The 18855-nt window shown below is 46.4% G+C and overlaps 2 protein-coding genes across 2 annotated transcripts in view; one reads left to right on the forward strand and one right to left on the reverse strand.

Moving 5' to 3' along the window:
• Positions 1-1609: 1609 nt before the first annotated feature.
• Positions 1610-4396, reverse strand: gins3 (GINS complex subunit 3). Its single transcript, XM_023841663.2, has 3 exons — positions 4000-4396; positions 3002-3235; positions 1610-2231 (listed from the first exon to the last, which is right to left on the reverse strand). Exons 1-3 carry the CDS (start codon positions 4168-4170, stop codon positions 2001-2003), a joined length of 636 nt encoding a protein of 211 aa, XP_023697431.1. The 5' UTR covers positions 4171-4396; the 3' UTR covers positions 1610-2000.
• A 1351-nt stretch (positions 4397-5747) lies between these two features.
• Positions 5748-18855, forward strand: part of znrf1 (zinc and ring finger 1) — a 30624-nt gene continuing 17516 nt past the window's right edge. The window contains exon 1 of the mRNA XM_023841697.2: positions 5748-6934. Coding sequence (XP_023697465.1) covers positions 6547-6934 — 388 coding nt within the window. The 5' untranslated portion in view covers positions 5748-6546. The remainder of the gene's footprint in view (positions 6935-18855) is intronic.

Consider the following 18855-nt stretch of genomic DNA (forward strand, 5'->3'; position numbering starts at 1 on the left):
CCCATGAACCCCGCCTGTTGCTTCTGTCCTAAGCGACATTGGTCAGGACAGGCAAAGTTTCAGACAAGTTAACAGCTTATAGCCACCTGATGCACCTTGAGCTCTGCAAGAGCAACACCATCGCTGACTGGCTGAACGGACACCTCCATCAAAGCTCAGGTCAGTACAGCCCAGCTCCACAGCATCCCCACAGGCTCAGATAGATAACGCAGAGCAGGACCTCTCCCATAGTAAACAGGACCTTAAGCACACGCAGAACGTCACACACGTAACTTGGCGGGCAGCAGCCAGGCCAAACCGCGTGCTCAAGGTCAAATGATGGTCCCGAGCTCCGTCTCCCCTCGGTGTGTGGGGGGAGGGCTGGCTGCACTCGGCACAGTGCCACGCAGGCTCACTCCCAGGGCCTCGCACAGTGACTCATGCACATGACGACAGCCGCACCTCCTTGTCACTAACTTGAATGTCACCTCTCAGCAGCAGCAGCAGCAGCAGCAGCAGCAGCAGCACAGCCGCGAGGAGCAGGCAGGCAGCACTCCGACACAAACAAGCAGCTACCCCTGCCAGTCCCACCGCCAGGCCTAACATGGCAACATGGGCCCCAGACACATCAAGTTTACGACAAAGCAGCCTTTCCTCTATAAACAGTTACTATTATACCAAGATTGAGAGTCTGGGGGGAAAAAAACCAAGCATTCCTGAGTTAGCACTGAAGCCAAACAGTCAGCAAGCAGTGTTTCCCTGAATTTAATGTTTGTTGGCTTTCACAAAGTCTAACCGATCTCTATCGCAAGCAGAAACAAACACTGAGGGTCAAATTTCGGCCACCTTCCGGGCTCATCAAGATCAATTCCGTTATGGATTTAAAGGCTGTGCACTTACAGCTTCCTGTATGGATAAACTGGAAACGAGAACTCAAAGTAAAAACACACAAAACAAACATGACATAAACCAGCAGTTACAAGAGCTGCAGCTAGACAGTCTTTCCAAAACAGTTCCAAGGACTCCAATATCAAACAGTTCTTATAAAAACACACATGACAATGTGTGATGGGCCCAGGTGTCTTACCCAGGTTCATATGACACTGTAAATATATCTGGATTGGAACTTCATATAACAAACCCTCAGGCTCCAAACACAAACCTGACAACTAATGTATTCTGATTTGCCTATTAATGTGAGGCAGGCCTGTACCCCCCTGCATGATCTGTTATGTCATTTTAACAGCAAGGTAGAGATAAGAAATGCTTTTAAAATTCATAAAGCTACATTCGCTTAACACGTAACCATCTGCTCTGGTAATTAGTCATGGAATAGGCCTGTAGCCCTACTCTTGCAGTGCGCGCGTGGTTTCAAAGTGGGCCGGTCTGAGCTCAGCCCACAACCTTCACCCACACCCACACACAACAAGGATCACATACACGTTCATGAAAATACATCTGGCAATTGGGAGACAAGGACAGCCAGCACCCGACAAGAGGAGGAATGGACACACCACAGCACTGTGGTGACAAGCTATTAAAGAATATTTATATGTGTTACTATTTACAGGTGTTCTATAGACACCTTGGGTTTCCAGAAAAAAAAAACCCTAAAAAGAAAACAAAAACATTAACAGAAAATAAACAGTTTTTATTCAAAAACAGAAAGGTCCACAGAGATTAGGGGCCCACGGTAAAAGTTGTCCACTGCACCCCCACTGCTACCAATCAACTCTGTGTTCGCTCTCTCCATCCAGGGGTCACATTTTATTTGTTTTTGTTTTGTCTGACGTTGGGGGTCTTTGTGCAGCACTGGCAGGTCACAGCTCCACATTCCCATTGGCTCAACCGGGTGGCCTGTTTGTGCGCTGCTCGGATCACACGTTCAGATCAAAACTGTGCTCATTAACCTCTCTGCATGAATCCGAAAAAGGGGAACCAGTGACTCAGCAGTGTGAACACAAAAGAAGGCTAAAAAAGATAGAGGCGCCACCAAAGGGGCCGTCCAGCTCCCTGGCTCCTCACTCCTGCACCTCCGTGATCTTTCTCTTGCGGTAGTTGAGAACCAGGCTGGAGGCTGTGAGGTGTGACGAGTGCCCCTTCTCCCAGCGCTGGAAATCATTAAGCCCGCTCTGCCCAGCCTGGAAGAGCGCTCTCTCCAGGCCATCCAGACGCTCCACTAGCAAAGACGTGTCCTCATTGTAGGCGTTCTGAGAGGAGTCCATAGTCCGACGGAAGCGTCCAATGAAAGTCTACGGAGACAGCAGGCAGTGAGCCAGGCAAAAGCACAACCATCTGAGGAGCAAGCAGGGACCGGAATCACATTATACATAAAGAAGTCATGTACACTAAAGTAAATCAGGAACAAAGGCAAATGTTGTGGTTTAAAAACCTGTTCTTGTAAATGGCTTAAGTCCTAGATGGGGCTCTGCTATTATACCCCAGGGAGCACTTAACCTGAATTGCTTTGGTAGAAACACAAAACCCTGTAACACAGCATATCAGTAAATATAGAGTAAATTAATTTCAAAAGATTAAAAGCATTTACCTTTGTGCACTGATTAATCGGAGCCATTAAGAGGAGAAATCCAAAACTAAGTTTAAGCCTGGATTTAGCAAAAAAGGGAGAAATGGCTCCCCCTGGTGGCCAAAGGAGACTAAATTCTATGCCGGCTCACGGCAGAAAAGCAGCAGAATGTCATTCTACCAGCTCCTTTGCTTTCCAGCCCACTTGACATCGCTGCCAGTTAAATACAGCAGCGCAGACGGAATACTGTCAAGAGTCAGGGCTGCTTTATTTGACTCATGGAAGACTGACTTACAACTGAACATTTAACATCACAGAAAATACCAAGATATATTTCATGAATGGCTGTTCTGCCTATAAATACTGAGATTACATATCACCCAGCCATAGCTGTAGGTACACATTTTAATTTCCATTGTTTTCAGTTAAACAGATCACTAGCAAACAGAGAGGGATGCCGTACAGAGACCATGTGATATCATATGCAGCACTCACCTGTAGAACAGTCTGGGCAATCTCTGTGTTTTCAGGGCTGTCAAAGTGTAGCAGCTGGGAGCCCAGGCCATAATAATAGGGCCCCATCTTGTGCAGGTCCACCACAGTGGGGTCAGCCCCGAACACGGTGCGCCAGCCCTGCCTGTACACCTTGGGCAGCTGTACAGACAGCGTGCGGCGCTTATGTTCGTACAGGCCTTTGACGAGCCATAGCGGCATCTCCATCTTCACTCCCTACGACACACAGCCACACCAGCATCAATCACACAAAACCAGCCCTCCAACAAATCATCATACAGAACTAGAAAATGGCACAAATGAGGATTCAGGCTTTAAGGCTAAATCCTTACAGTAACTAGTGGTTGTCTTACACCCACTAATGTTATCCATCCATCTTCTAACTGGTTATATTTTACAGGGGAGCCAATCCTAGGTAGTACAGGGCACAGAAACAACCCCAGGCACGAAACCAGTCTTTTGAAGAGGACACACACACACACACATATTATGGTCAATTTCGAGATACCAATACAGCGAATTGCATGACTTCGGGCCAGATTGACCATGCAAATATACAGAGCAGGGACAGGATTTGAACCTAGACTGCCAATCTCCAAAGCATGTTGCAGGATTTTCTGTCAAGCTACTTCGTAGGAGGACATTTTTTTTAGTCCTCATAGGTTACAGCGAACGCCTTAAAGTAAAAAATGGTGTGCCTTACAAAGGTGAGTGTTTTCAGAAAAACTTACGGCGGGTGTTTGGCAGCAATAATGACTGGCATTAGTATGAAATACTTCTGTAGAGCCAAATACTTCTTAGCGTAAAGCATTTTTTTTTTTAAATTCGCTACGGTATTTGTTGTCTTAGTGGTATAGCAAATGTTACACTCTACACTGCCGTCATGGATACGATCTCCGCTAACGGCACCGTAGACCCACCGCTCAGGCCCAAATTACCGGTGACTTCGATAAATAAGTTTATATGTGACAAGGTATTACCTCGGGGATGTCCCTCGCATCGCTGGACTTCTCCAAAAAACCGAGCCGAGGAAAAGCGGTCTCGGTCGTGCAGGGCAGCTTCTCGTGAGAGAGCAAGATGTCGTCCAAAGACAAGAAGTTCTCTTCCATTCCCACTCCGGGTGGTACGGGCATATATGACTGCTTCTCCATTAAAACTCAGCGAGTTCCGGGCAGGTTAAACCGAGATGCTCAGCAGCACCGATAACTTCCTCACAGCCTAAACTCAACAACAGAACAGATCCAGACTACCTTCGCGCGAGCACAAGCTGCACTTTAGCGCTCAAATTCGAACTGACGTCACTGTTTACGCTCCTTTCAGACAACATCAATCGAAAGCCGAGCTGCTGCCGATCGCCGTGAGGGGCCTACGAATCTGTTGCCCAGTAGCTGTTACTAGTAGTTTTACGAAAAGAAAGCGTCGTACTTTAGATGGCTACCATGAACATTAATCTATCGAAAGAGCTCTTTCCATTTCAATCTGTACAACTGCTTTTCTGTACGCGAATTCCACTTCTTGAAAAGATTTAACTACCAAATCAATTACAGTCATTTACTTTACGGTGTCATAAATTGATATGTCCCAACGACATGAATGAAGTTTATTATTAACAAGTTTGCAGCCAAAATAATTATATCAGGCTGCCTTTTTTTTCAACATGAGATTTATCAACAATAAATTAGTAGGCAATTTTGTAAATGTTCATAACAAGCATCAGATTGTGGTCCCTAATATATGGTTCATTTCAATTATTTTTTTAAATAATATTTATATAGTGTCTTTTGCAACACAGTTGCCCCAGGGTACATTGCAATGAATTGTTGTTTATTATGTATTATTTGTGGATTGTTTATTATAAATTAATAACCATGTTAATATTTCAAATATTTTAAGGTCAAGTTGTTCGCAAACATAAATAGCTCCAAATATACTCATGTGCATATTTATACAATGTCGCCAAGTTACTAGTAAGTTTGCTTAATTAACTACTAGGTGAAGTTACTGAAGGTGGTTGCAGTAACCCGCTTGACCATTAGAGGTCTTCATCCATTTATCGCATCATATGGACCTGGAGTAGGTTCCAGGCAGTATGTGACACAAAGCTGGTGTACACCCTGGACGGAATGGCCCTCAATCGCTGGTCACATATATTATGGGGGATTTAGAGATCCCGGCTACTGTAACTGCACGCCTTTGTAGCCTACTGCAGGACAGAGCGGGGACAGACAAGCTCTTCACACAGAGAGCGGAGGCGGTAGCGGAGGCTGGCGGCATGATGCGGGAGTGCTACCCTTAATTAATCTGGATTGCTATCACGAGTTTCCTACAAGCATATTCTGTCCTGCAGTAAGATCCCTTTAAGAATGCTGCACTTATAAAGTCTCATATGTAAAGCCACAATGTATTCATAATTCAATATCATGTATAAATAGCTAGTATTTTATTAAACCCTTGGTGTGTATGCCCTTTATAAACACACACGTACACACACGACGTAACATGACATACATTTGTAAACATTTGACACCATGGTTATTCGGGTGGAGATCCCTGAGGCAGACACTGACACAGACCTACGGTGCATGCATCTTCTGTCACGAATCTATAGTGATGCATTCACAGGAAAATTCAAAAACCTGATTGATTATATCATCTGATGTTACCAAACGTACACCGAGACGTGTGCACCGTCATGAGTCTCATAGGTTTTTGATCCCGCAGTGTATTCCATAAGGGCAATTCTACTGGGTCACATCTGCCTCGTCAAACACAAAGATGTCTTGTTGATTTGCTACGAAGGGGCGATGCTGACCCGGAATGTGGCTCGTCAAGTGACCGTCTCTCTTTATAAACTTTTTTCTTCTTAGATATACAGTATCGTGACCGTTTTCGCCGTCACTCCATCCCCATGCCGCTAATCCGCGTATGCGCACTGAGCGCCCCTATTGTCTTCCAGCAGCAGAGCTGAGAGGACGGCAGCCCGGCTATGACAACGCGAGGAAGCGCTGCAATCTGAGCCGAACCTGCTGGCACCCGGAGGGGACAGCGGACACCGACGACGTGCGACGGGCGACCGGACAGACACACTGCGTCGGCTGAGCAGACCGGCTGATAACTGAGCGGGAGATACTGCGGAGGAGCGCCGCCTGCCTGTGAACGACCATTCCGGCTGAGATTGGGACACACCGCCCTGCGGTTCGCCGCGGGAACGGAGCGTGTTGCGTTTTCCCACCCCGTTAAAAACAGGATTAATTTTGTGATTCAATCGAACGCGATTATTCACCATCTCTCAGGTTATACTGTGATCCGAGGGGAACTGGGACGTTCATCTCGCCCATGATCCGCTCGGGGAAATGCTCTGTTGCGCCTCTTAGACACAGCCGGTTCGGTCAGACTTGACAGCCCTTTTTTTCAGCTCCCGTTTGCCGGGTCGGATCTGGGGGTTTGCGGACCACCGCACACAGGGGCGCATAGGGGGGCCGATTCTTCCCACGGCTCTCGGCGGACAGCGAGTCACCACTTCCGCGATGGGGGGCAAACAGAGCACGGCGGGCCGGCCCCGGGGAGCCTTCCCCGGCGTCTCGACGGATGACAGCGCGGTGCCACCTTCGGCTCACTTTGGGCACTACCGGCCGGGCGGCGCGATGGGACTGCGGAGTCGGTCGGTGAGTTCCGTGGCCGGTATGGGCATAGACCACAGCGCCACGGTGCCGTTTGGATTTTACACCGCCCGAGGAGCCGCTGACACGGACAGAGGCGGAGGGGGTTCGGGCTCGGATGCTGCGCACGGAAACGGCTTCCAGGAGCCTGGAGGCGGACACCATACAGACGGCATGCTGTACTTGGGATCCCGGGGGTCGCTGGCAGACGCCTTGCCCTTGCACATTGCGCCGCGGTGGTTTAGCGCCCACAGCGGTAAGTGCAGCCCGTTAATAGCGCACACTGTGCCAGCCAGTGTGTTTAGTAGACACACACAGTGTCTACTAAACAACATTCCATTCATTGACGGATTGGTTAATGGGGTGCCTCCATATGGACCTTTGAAAACGCAGAGCCATGGCATTGTGTAGGTGCCCCCTGCGGGCCACAGCGTCTTGTCTTTTGTGAATCCTGTCAATGCTGCATCTGCCTTGATACGCTTCAGCCTTTGATTAGTGAGAAGCATGGGGGTCACGATCACCTCCTGTTTAACACAATCTTGGGCTGCACATACACATCATGTGGGGGACAGGAAATATTCTAGGCAAAGGGGGGCTTCATACTTCTCGCTCACTCCCTGCTCTTCCAGCATCAGGTGAAATGCTCGGCCTATAAAAGATGGAGTCTGCATGTAAAATGGCTGTCCGTCAGCATAGCCACAGGTGCCTCTCCTGTGAGAGCAGGAATGGGGGTCTGGAAGGAGCCCAGTCTGGGGGTGAAGTGGGAGACAAAAAAGAGGAGGGGCCAAGGAAGACAGCTTTGCATGGAGAGGGGGAAAGAGAAACAAGGAGAAAGAGAAACCACACCCAGGAGGAGAGGAGAGAGCAGGGGCAGTGAGGGTGAACCTCTGGGGCTGACTGCAACCAAATGGGGCTGGGAGGCCCAAATGTTCCAATCATTGCTGTGGGGAGAGTTGGACCATTGGTACCTCAGCGTTCAGTGGTGTTATCCTGGGTAACTGTGTTGGGAAACCCCAAAACCTGTGTAATCTGTTTCACCTCGTAGAACAGTACATGATACACAGACTTATGTATGCAAGAACTTACACATACAGAACCTGTGTGGAACCAAAGTTATTCAGTGCTGTCATGTCTTTTTTGGAAGTATTATTTGTCATAAAATGCCAAATATAATAAGAATCACAATGTCTTATGACATTTTTGGAAGTTGAATGAAGAATACTTAGTAATTTTGATATTTAGATATAGAAGGTGTTTGGATATCTAATCCTTGATCAATCCTGCAACCAAATGAAGGGAATTAAACTAAACATTTAACGGGATTTAAACGTGGTCCTATTTGATCTCACTCCATCCTTCCTTCACGCACACACACACACACAAACACACACACACATACAGATATCTGTGTCTCCCCTTTCATGTCTGTGTGCAAAAGTCCTGGTCACCATGTGCATCAGATGACACAGCGGTTAAAGGAGGGACCCTCAGGGCTTAGGGGTCCTGCGGTGTTAGATGTGGGCATGTCAGGCTGTTTCAGGCAGTGATTTGTGGCTTTGTAAGCGCCGTCCTGCATGTAGCCTTCATTGCCTTTCGTAGGATTAAAGAGTGCAGGTAGGTAACAAATAACGGGCTGGGGGCTGCTGCATTCAGGCCCTTCGTCTTCAGGAAGACACGCGGCACGCTCCTGAACATCTGTGTAGCGCCGTCTGCAGAGCGGCAAAGCCTGCAGGATTGAGGAATATGGGTCACTGCAGGACCAAGGAGTCTGCTCTCCTTCTCGCTCCTCCTCCAGCTCTCATATCCAGTGTCTCTGTTTCTTATTGTCAACCCCAGCCCCGCCCCGTGCCCCCAGCAGGCTCAGGATCATCCTTACATGCACAAGCGACAAAATCACACTCTCCATGATTGTAGCTGTGGTAAATACACAGTGACTCCCATTCTGATGCCATTAACAATCCCTAACCACAGACCACAATCACTCAGAAACACATGAAAATTGATAACAAAACAAACATCTTTAGCTGACTTACTTGTCTGTATTTAAAAGAATATGAAGTGTTTGTTTTTTAGTTTTACTTGTCTTGTGACAACTTTTGTCTGACAAGATGCACACACATACGCAAACACACATATACGCACACACACATAAACACACACATACAAACACACACACACACACACACTCAACAGCGAGCACACCTGAAAGCTGATGGCTAAGCTTCGGGCTGTTTTACCTTGTAGAGAATCTCAGCTCTATGCTCAGTCTTTCCTATCATTATGGGGACTGACCCCCCAAATAATCCAACAAGGTTAGAAGCCTTACTACTCACCCAGTATCCTCTGACACTCGCACACACTGCCCATTGCTACACACTCAGTACCTTCTGCCTCATACACACATGCGTGTGTGTGTGTGGATCATATATATATATGACGTTGTGGGGACCAAATGTCTCCACAATGTGATAAAAACCTGTTACTTTGACATTTTTTCAAGGGGAAATTCAATGTTATGAAAATCTGTGACTGCAATTGGAAAACTAAAAATGCCAAAAGTCTTGTAATTTGTTTGATTACCTATGGTTAAGGTTAGGGCTGGGTTGGAGTTAAGGTTGTCATAGTTGGGATTAGGGTTATGCCCATATAAATGAACTGAGAGTCCCGACAAAGATATGAGTATGTGGGCAGTATTCTCTGACAGGTATAACCCAAGTATCATAACTCTCAGTCTACCATAACCCTAATGTATCCTCACACACAAGGGCTGAGCATGGCATGGGGGTGGGAGTGGGGGCGGTATTTTTCTTTTGGGTCCTGGACTTTAGGGGACCACATTCAGTCGGTTTTGTCAGAATTGCTTGCCCAGCCCATTTGGCCCTTGGCTCTACCCGGTCCGCACAGCAACTGCTGCCACCCCCTGGTCTGTGCCACACCCACCCAGCATGCCCTGGGAGCCACCTACCCAGCTGTTATCCTTTCAGTGGGCACTGCCAACCTGAGTTTCTTCTTTCTGTGTGATAATATTGGCTAGTCGCTGAGATATGTGTGTGTATTCCAATGTAGCAAAGTCACCATGCCGGAAGGCAACAACAACCGCCTTTCACTCTTCCGCTCTCCCAGTCTCCTGTTTCCATGGGAACCGCGTGTCCTTTCCCTTTAGTCGGAGTCCCTGCAGACTCAGAGCAGGATGTGTGACCATATATGGGCAACAGGTGTTGCACCTGATGGGGGAGACGATGGTGATTAATGCCTGTTTATGTAGGGTTTTACCTTTGTGTGTGTATTTGGGGGAGTATTTCAGCGGCGTTTAATGCCGAGAAGCCCATCTTGGGGGGGGGGACCTGTGGCTGTCCCTCACCTGGAGAACCTTCTACTAGCAGGTCATCACTTGGCTGCCATCCTGCTCCCAAACACGCACATCGATGTGAAACCCAACTGCTCGAGTCTTTTTTTAGCCTGGGCATTTGCTGCAATCTCAGCCAGTGCTTTCAGGTTCTCACCCACCCGTCACCCCACTGCCTCCCCCTGCAGGTCACCATAGCATGGAGGTCACATGGACACACGCAATTGACACCATTAGGGAAAAGCCAGTGTCTCCCGTCTGCATATGTATGTTTTCAGTAATTTGATAATGTTACTTATTTGACATGTCTGGATATTACACATGCTTGTACGCCTCAAACTGGTAATGAAATCTACCTGTTCATTCTGAACGTGACTCACCCAGGTGTTGGTTGTCCATAGCAATAGCAGCTGACCAAAATTTTGACCCCGCCCCCCAAAATATAATTTAAAAAATGTTTGCTGTTTTTAATCATATGTAGCTGTACTGTGATTATTAACCTGGTGAGCTTGGGCCTACATCACGAAGTGAGATTTGTTGGTTAGCTAACTAAGTTGTCAGATTTAAGGTATCCCATCTTAAATGGACTTTATCTTTGCTCACTGACATTTAGCCCAGGCCACCTTAAATCCAACAAGTTATTCTGCTGACCCAAAAATCCTGTGATATAGACAGGTCCCTGATGCTTAGAAAGTGATGCTAGCAAAAATTAAGTTTTTGACAGTTTTCAACAGCCGTACCCTTTTCTGAAAGTCATACAGTCATTACAGAAATACAAGTAAAATTAATGGAGTGACTTGATAAAATACGAGTAAGCTATACATCTGTACGTTACTGCTTCAAATGACTGTTTTCCTGTACTGTACACGTGCAACCAAAACACAATACTTAACCAGTTGAGCATAAAGAGTTACAGTCATAGAGTACTGAACTGGTTGGTTGAAACAAATTCTTGGTCTGGAGTTTCCTTTCTGGACCTGAAACGCCCACCTCTACGTCTCACACTGGCGCACTCTAATGGACACCCTCACCTTGTCAACCCTAAAATCAAGGAGCCTGCTTTGATGCATCCATACGATGCATCCATACACACACAGAGTTCACATGTCACATTCATTCCAGCTCCCTCTCCATCGTCTTCCAGCACACAGTAATTTACAGTTGGGGTAATTACACTTCAGAGCTGACAGAGATGCTCAAACAGCTAGATAACTGGGCTAACATGAGGGGAATGGGGGCTGCATGTCGTAGCTAATGTGAGGAGCCCGGAGAGGGAGCCAGTCAGACGGAGATGAGCACCCTTCCAGAGAACAGAAGCGTGAAAAGACTCTCTTCATGCGCTTATCAGTTCCCCCCAAAGGACAGCAGTAAAGAGCATTTCACACAAACTGAGGCCATTTGGAAAACTGCACTGACAGGGTGAAACCTCAAGGATGCAACTACTGTTGTACCTTTGAGTGCTGAGCATTTCGCTCTGTTAGGCTGGAGAACACTGTAATTGCTGTGCCATATGAGACACAGCCCAGAGTATGAGTCTTGCTATATGGTATTATATTCCCCGGACGGGAAATACATATGGGTTTGGGACCAGTCCTCACCACCTCAGTCACTTTCTTGTTAATACAATAACTCAAAAAGTATTTGATGGATCTTTGTTAAACTTTGCAGATACATTTAACTAGTCTAGCATTATAATTAATGTATAGGTTTATTTCCAAAGTTTAAATACTAATATAACAACTTTTTGTATTTAGTTGGGGATCCAGTACGTTTTATGATTTTATATATACCCCATTGTGCCTGTGGGCCAGCTAAATGGAGCTTCTGTGTGTACAATCAAAAACAATTTAGGTAGCAGTAACATTGATCTCAGAAGAATATCACAATGGGGTCTGTATGTGTCTGTATGAGTGTGTTTGATATAACATGGTATGCATAGTTACTTAGTTATACTCTTGGTGTGTCTGTTACAGTCCTTACTGTTATGTCACGGAAAACGTTGGTCATAGTGTAAATGCGAAATAGAATATAAATATTTAGACATACAAAGGATATAAAAAATATAAATGACATTTTAAAAAATGGACATACACAAAGAAATGCTATTATCCACCTATTTGATGGGGAAAGATTGTGCAAATTGGCATGTAATTGAAAGATACAATAAATGAATAGGTGTAGTTACATCTCCTGTTGATCTATCCAGTAATTTTACAGATTATACAGGATGGGGGTGTAGGCAGAGCAGGTGACGACGCTGTCTGGGGAATACATTGTTGGAATACATTGTTGGAATACATTGTTGGAATACATTGTTGTCATTCAATCAGCATCTCTTATATGTTTTATTACATGTCATGTATGACATTTCAATTTCATAAACACAGGATGTTCACAGTCCTGTTACTACATAAAAGGTGGCCTCTCTGTTCTCCCAGTGGTAGAGTTACATTTAAGGGGCGGCTCAGGGGGTACTATAGCAATGCAGGGTTGGGGTGCAAATCCCGCCCCAGGCTCCGTGGATCCGCAGTTTTGGTGAGCCGTTTTCTTCGAATCGCACCCCTTCCCAGGAGCCTGGGAAGCTGCGCTTGCTGTGGAAGAGGCTTCTGGCTCATGCAGCCCTGTGCTGGGTGAGCAGTATGTGTGTTTTTCATGGGGTCTGTTCCACAGTCTTCATGTGGAATCTGCATGTTCACTCAGGTTTCTGCCCTTCTGTGTTGCCTGTTTCTGTGTGTGGGTTAGGTTTATATTACATTGTGGGGACCAAATGATCATTTTTCAGGTCCCCACAAAGATCAGTCAATGCAATCAAAAAAGTAAAAATGCCAAAAGTCTCGTATTTTGTTTGGTTACTTATGGTTAAGGTTAGGGCTGGGTAGGGGTTAAGGTAATTTTGTTGTGATTAGAGTTTTACTCCTAGAAATGAATCGAGAGTCCCCACAAAAAGATATAATTATAAACTTGTGTGTGTGTGTGTTTGTGTGTGGTCCAGGTATACCTTACCTTGCGGGGACCAAATGTCCCCACAATGTGATTAATACCCGTTTTTTTTTTTTTTTTCTTTCACCATATGGGGACCAGTTTTGTGGTCCCCATATGGGAAAACTCTGCTTTATAAAAATCCGTGACTGCAATGAAAAAACTAAAAACGCAAAAACTCTTGTATTTTGTTTGGTTACGTATGGTTATGGTTAGGGCTGGTAAAGGTTGTCATAGTTAGCATTAGCATTTTTCCCATAGAAATGAATGAGCGGTCCCCAAAAAAATATGATTAAACGACTGTGTGTGTGTGTGTGTGTGTGTGTGTGTGCCCTGTGATGCATCCCGTCCAAGGCGTCCCCTCCCTTGGGTTTCTCAGACAGACTTCAGACTGTCGGTGACCCTGTGCTTGGTAAGTGATCATGGAGGAAGTGTAGGATTAATGTGAGGTTTAAAATCCACTAAGCTGCCGACGCACAGAGATGTGATGCTGGTCAGCAGAGATGCTGATGCTTTGTGTGTTTTGGATTGATTGAACATCTTCCCAGGAATTTAGGAAAACACAAGGTGCACGACATTCTGAAAACATGAAGCCCCCCCACTACTGAGCTTTCATCCCTCCCCAGCCTGGAGGGCTGCGACATGATGGCTGGTTCCTTGCCAGGCCTGATGGGGGCTGACATGGCCCCCACACACCCCGAACACGCTCGGCATGCCCATGACTGGGCAGGACAGTGTGGCCGCCCCCCGCTCGCATGTTTAAAAACGCCCCGCTGCTCCACATGGACGTCTGCCTGCATCAATAGTTCATTTCACACTCATCTCCTGCTGGTTTCAGTCCCCCTGGTGCTCACAGCAGAGCAGGCCGGGGAGATGAATGACACGTGTATGTGCATCCTGCTGCTGTTTAATTTAAGAGGAGCCTGAGTCTTACGTGCCCCATACGTGCCTTATCTGACAACGGCTTGCACAGTATTTTCTGTACATTTACACCCTTAACTGACACTTTTATCGAATGTCAAATCCAATTTTTATCCAATTAAACTGTAGCATATTTTGTGGGAGAGTTTTGAGTTTAATTACCCCCACAGCAGTACAACAGATGGGCCCAACCACAGACTGCTATGCATCGGGTCACGAGGCTACGCTAAATCCGTAAACCGCCCCCTAAGAGCTGCCCCAGCAAAGTGGTTTCATCTCCCTGAACTGCAGAACCAGAGATCAACAAGGGATCATTTATTTTTAAGTGCTAATAATTAGTCTGTGTGCTCCTGTTACTGTATATATTATTGCCTTTTAATGAATTACATGTCACGGCCTCGCAGTGTGACCCGGAAACTAGGTGCACAAATGTTACTCCTTAAATCTTGGTTTAACATTAAGTTACATTTAGTCTGACTTGTTATTTATTTTGCAGACAAGTCTGTGTTTGCGTGTCACTATTTTGTCTAACTAGTCAGCAGTTAGTGCAGAATAGTGAGGGGTTGTGATGAATTGCACGACCTTGCTCAGGTCTGATCAGAAGGGAGGCCTTAGCCATGTGATGTGTGGTTAAAGGCCACTGGTGGCCACCTGATTCCCCTATGAGATGGTGGGGCTGCTTCCCATTGAGCATTGTGTAGCTTTGCAGGTTAGGCTCATGATCAGAAGGTTGCTGGTTCAAATCCCATGGCTGGCAGAGTAATCATATCATGCTTGGGCCCTTAAGCAGGGCCCTAAACCAGTGTTTCTCATCATGGTCTTCAGGAAACCCCAGTCAAACCATGTTTGTGCTCCCAGCTCCCAGAGGGAGCAACAACGTGGACTGTCTGAGGGTCCCTTAGGGCTGTGCTGGGGAACCTCATCAGTTGCTCCCGGGCCTGACCCAGATCTCTGATCCTCGCTTATACGTTACTTTAGATAAAACACCTGCTAAATAAGTAAATGTAAATCTTTGTGGTGTTTGCTGGAGTGCATGAGCTCAAGGTTCGGCCATCACCAGGCAGAGTAGCCACACATCCGCGGCAGGACATGCATGAGGGCCTGGAAGTGTGAATTACCAGCTGGTAGCAGCAAGCTAATCGCGCACCTCACAGGTAAGCGGCTGAAGCCCCCACCACTCGCTGTGCCGTGTAACAGTAAATGTTCCAATAGCAAAAGTCAAAGAAATCGGCATTATATCTCAAGGGGGAGTTTTAGAGGATGATGTCATTTCAGAGAGAGAGAGGTATTCAGTGGCGAGCGACCGTGGGTGGATGTGTACTTTGGAAAAATGCCGTGTGCAGGTGTTGGAGCGAGCAGGCAGACTGCAAGGCTGAAATCGTGTTGGAGCCGTACCGTCATATATGCAGGCGGGGGCTGGGGGGCTCCTGAAGAGAGAGCACACCCCCCCGAGGACTCGACCCACATGACGGTGACACATCACCGTTCTTCAGTACTTGTCTACTTCCAGTACGGTGGAGTCCCCACTGGTGCCACGGCAACAGAAGTGCATTTCCCGAAATTCCCAAGATCTTCTTCAGCTCCATAGGAGGTTGATGGTTTGACGAGGCCAGTTTTTGTCTCCGTTCATCTGTAACGAGGACTGTCCTCTGTGCTGAAAGATGCTTCTTTCACCTTGCAATGAAGCTGCCTTTCACCTATGCTATGATCCAATCACATGTTCAGATAGACCCCAATGTCAACAGAGCCCCTTTCTGCAGCTGCCACTAACCAAGGATGTGTTTTATTATTATAAATGCTTCTGACTTTTTGGATGGAATGTCTGTCATTCATATTTTTTCATTTAAATAGCATTAAGTAGTAACTGGGATTTAATTGGTTGTTTAGTTATGAACTATGAACTATACACTGTAAAATATAATTCCTCTGAATAATTTTCCATAACTATCCATAGCTGTAATACTCATTTAAATGCCACAACAAAAATATTCCAGGATCTAAGATGTTTCATTGGTTCTCTGGCTCTTCCTATCATGTGATCTCAGCTGTTATTGTTATTATCATTGTCACTGTCATTATTTCATTATCACAAGGAGCTTCGTTTATGATAATAATTATGCAAAAGTAATATTACAGCTTGATATCTTCTATAGTAATAAAAGCTAAATATCTCACAAGGGAACAAGAACAGAGTGAATCCAGGGATTCCTAGGAAGTTATGAGCTCATATCCAGGGTGTGCATAGCAGCTGCTGCCCTGTTTCCAGCCTACAGACGCTGTCTGACTGTCTGAAGCAGGTGTGAGTCTGTGTGTGGAGTGAAACAGTGAGAGGTACACACCCCCCTCGCACGCACCCCAGCACAGTGACCCTGCATGAGGACCGTTCCCACCAGCACCCAAAAAACCTCACATTCTGTCTCTGCCCCTCTCCTTCATTCCTTCTATCTCTCATTCTCTCTCACATTCTCTCTTGCTCTCTCTCTCTCACCGCCTCCCTGCAGAACCACTGAAAATAGCAGCCAGTGGAAAAGTGGGTCAGCTACCACGAGGGAGGGGTGCCGTTCAGCAGCAGCACGTGGGCTGCCTGCCCCCCCTCCACAGATATATATGCAACATCCCGTAATAAATTAGTGTGAAAGCCTATACACTTAATGTGAGACTTTCCACAAAATATGTACGTCTTTATACTGAATGTAACAGACCATAAGGGGTACATGTGTGATATGCTATAATCCGAATGTCTGACAGCCCATAATATTCCACTATTGGAAAGGCACACCTGGTCTCAGGACCCTTTGTTTACAATGAGCTGTTGATGACAGTGGCTGTACCGAGAGCTCCCCAACGCCCCTCTGTCTCCATAAAAAGTCATTAGAGAATCACAGTAATTGCTCTGTCTCTCAGGCTAATGGCTGCGTTATGCGCATCATAGCAACATTGTCACCATGGAAGCCCTTCAGCCGTGTAAGAAAGGGGGTCACACTGTTGCTAATGAGTGAGTGGGACTCTGGGGGCCACAGCCTGACCTCTGGGGGGTGTCCAGGTCCAACTCCACCGCCGATGGCGGGGCTGTTTGCCGAACGCGCCGCTGCTTGACTCCGCCGCTGCGTCATCAGGCTTCCTCCGTTCTCCACCGTGTCTGTTCCAGCAGATGATGTCACCTCCATATAGAGAGTTGTGGCTCTGTTTTGTTAGCTCCGACTGAGTGATAAAATGGAAGCATGTCACAGCTGCTAAGAGGCCCTTCTTTAATCAGAGATCATCTGGAAGACACTGCAAGTTTGTAACAGTTACAAACATGCATCCGCATTTTCACCACCGGAGCTGGGGGTTCGAATTCCACCTTTATTGCTGTATATGGAGTTTACCTGTTCCCCTGGTGTTTGTGTGGGTTTCCAGTTTCTTCCCAAACTCCAATAGCCTGCAGTTACAGCAGTTGGTGGATGGATGGATGGTTAAACTTCCCTGAGTCCTCGTGTTTGCAGACCCATTGATTTAGTCATTGTTATCTGGCAGAAACAGATTGTTGAAGTTTGTCCCTTATGGCCAAACTACTGAAAGGGAGAAATCTCCGAATACTCTGAAAGATTGTTAGTTCATTATGATGTGTTTCTCTCTTCATGCTTTATGTGATGTCATATGTACCGTATCAGTAAGAAGTGGGAAATGGAAGCCTGCTGAGCTTCTTCTCCAGCACCCAGGCCCAGAGTGTAGCAGTGCCACCCAGGCTTAATGCCGATATGCTGCAGGCATCCTTCACTGGGCCATGACACCCCAAGGTTATCTGTCCAGAGCTGCTCATTCAGTCATTTATCATGCGGATTAAAAGCAGTAGTTCTCACACGGAGTGGATAGCAATCATCTGTCATAGACTGGCCGGCCTCTTCAGGAGCCCCCCAGCACACGGCCTGTTAGACCATCACCAGGGTACTTATTTGATATATCATTTATTTTTCTAAAAAATACTTAGTAAAACAAGCCAAGTCAATTCAATTTTATTGTGTAAGAGAACATATGGATGTGGAAATTTAATTTGAGTTTGTGACAAGAACATTATACGTCATTTGTTTTTAACTGCTGATAGTCAAAATTGCTAGATTCGGTTTGAAGGGACACTCACCAACACAAGATTCAGATAGAAGGGACACCCACTGACACACCGAGATTCAGTTAGAAGGGAAACCCACTGAGACACCAAGATTGACCTAGAAGGGAAACCCACTGAGACACCGAGATTCACTTAGAATGGACACCCACTGACACACCGAGATTCAGTTAGAAGGGAAACCCACTGACACACAGAGATTCACTTAGAAGGGACACACACTGACACACCGAGATTCACTTAGAAGGGACACCCACTGACACACCGAGATTCACTTAGAATGGACACCCACTGACACACTGAGATTCACTTAGAAGGGAAACCCACTGACACACAGAGATTCACTTAGAAGGGAAACCCACTGACACACAGAGATTCACTTAGAAGGGACACACACTGACACACCGAGATTCACTTAAAAGGGACACGCACTGATACACCGAGATTCACTTAGAATGGACACCCACTGACACACCGAGATTCACTTACTGTAGAATGGACACCCACTGACACACTGAGATTCACTTAGAAGGGAAACCCACTGACACACAGAGATTCACTTAGAAGGGACACACACTGACACACCGAGATTCACTTAAAAGGGACACGCACTGATACACCGAGATTCACTTAGAATGGACACCCACTGACACACCGAGATTCACTTAGAAGGGAAACCCACTGACACACCGAGATTCACTTAGAAGGGACACCCACTGACACACCGAGATTCACTTAGAAGGGACACCCACTGACACACTGAGATTCACTTAGAATGGACACCCACTGACACACTGAGATTCACTTAGAAGGGAAACCCACTGAC

The sequence above is a fragment of the Paramormyrops kingsleyae genome, chromosome 13 (assembly GCF_048594095.1).
Source record: "Paramormyrops kingsleyae isolate MSU_618 chromosome 13, PKINGS_0.4, whole genome shotgun sequence".
Lineage (NCBI taxonomy): Eukaryota > Metazoa > Chordata > Actinopteri > Osteoglossiformes > Mormyridae > Paramormyrops > Paramormyrops kingsleyae.

Excerpts from the sequence above, each read along its gene's own strand:
- gins3 (XM_023841663.2), bottom strand. The coding sequence starts at position 4,170 with ATGGAGAAGCAGTCATATATGCCCGTACCACCCGGAGTGGGAATGGAA. Across the intron at positions 3,236-3,999 it reads ATGCGAGGGACATCCCCGAG|GGAGTGAAGATGGAGATGCC; the intron begins GTAATACCTTGT and ends TGTGTGTCGTAG. Across the intron at positions 2,232-3,001 it reads TTGCCCAGACTGTTCTACAG|ACTTTCATTGGACGCTTCCG; the intron begins GTGAGTGCTGCA and ends CTGTCTCCGTAG.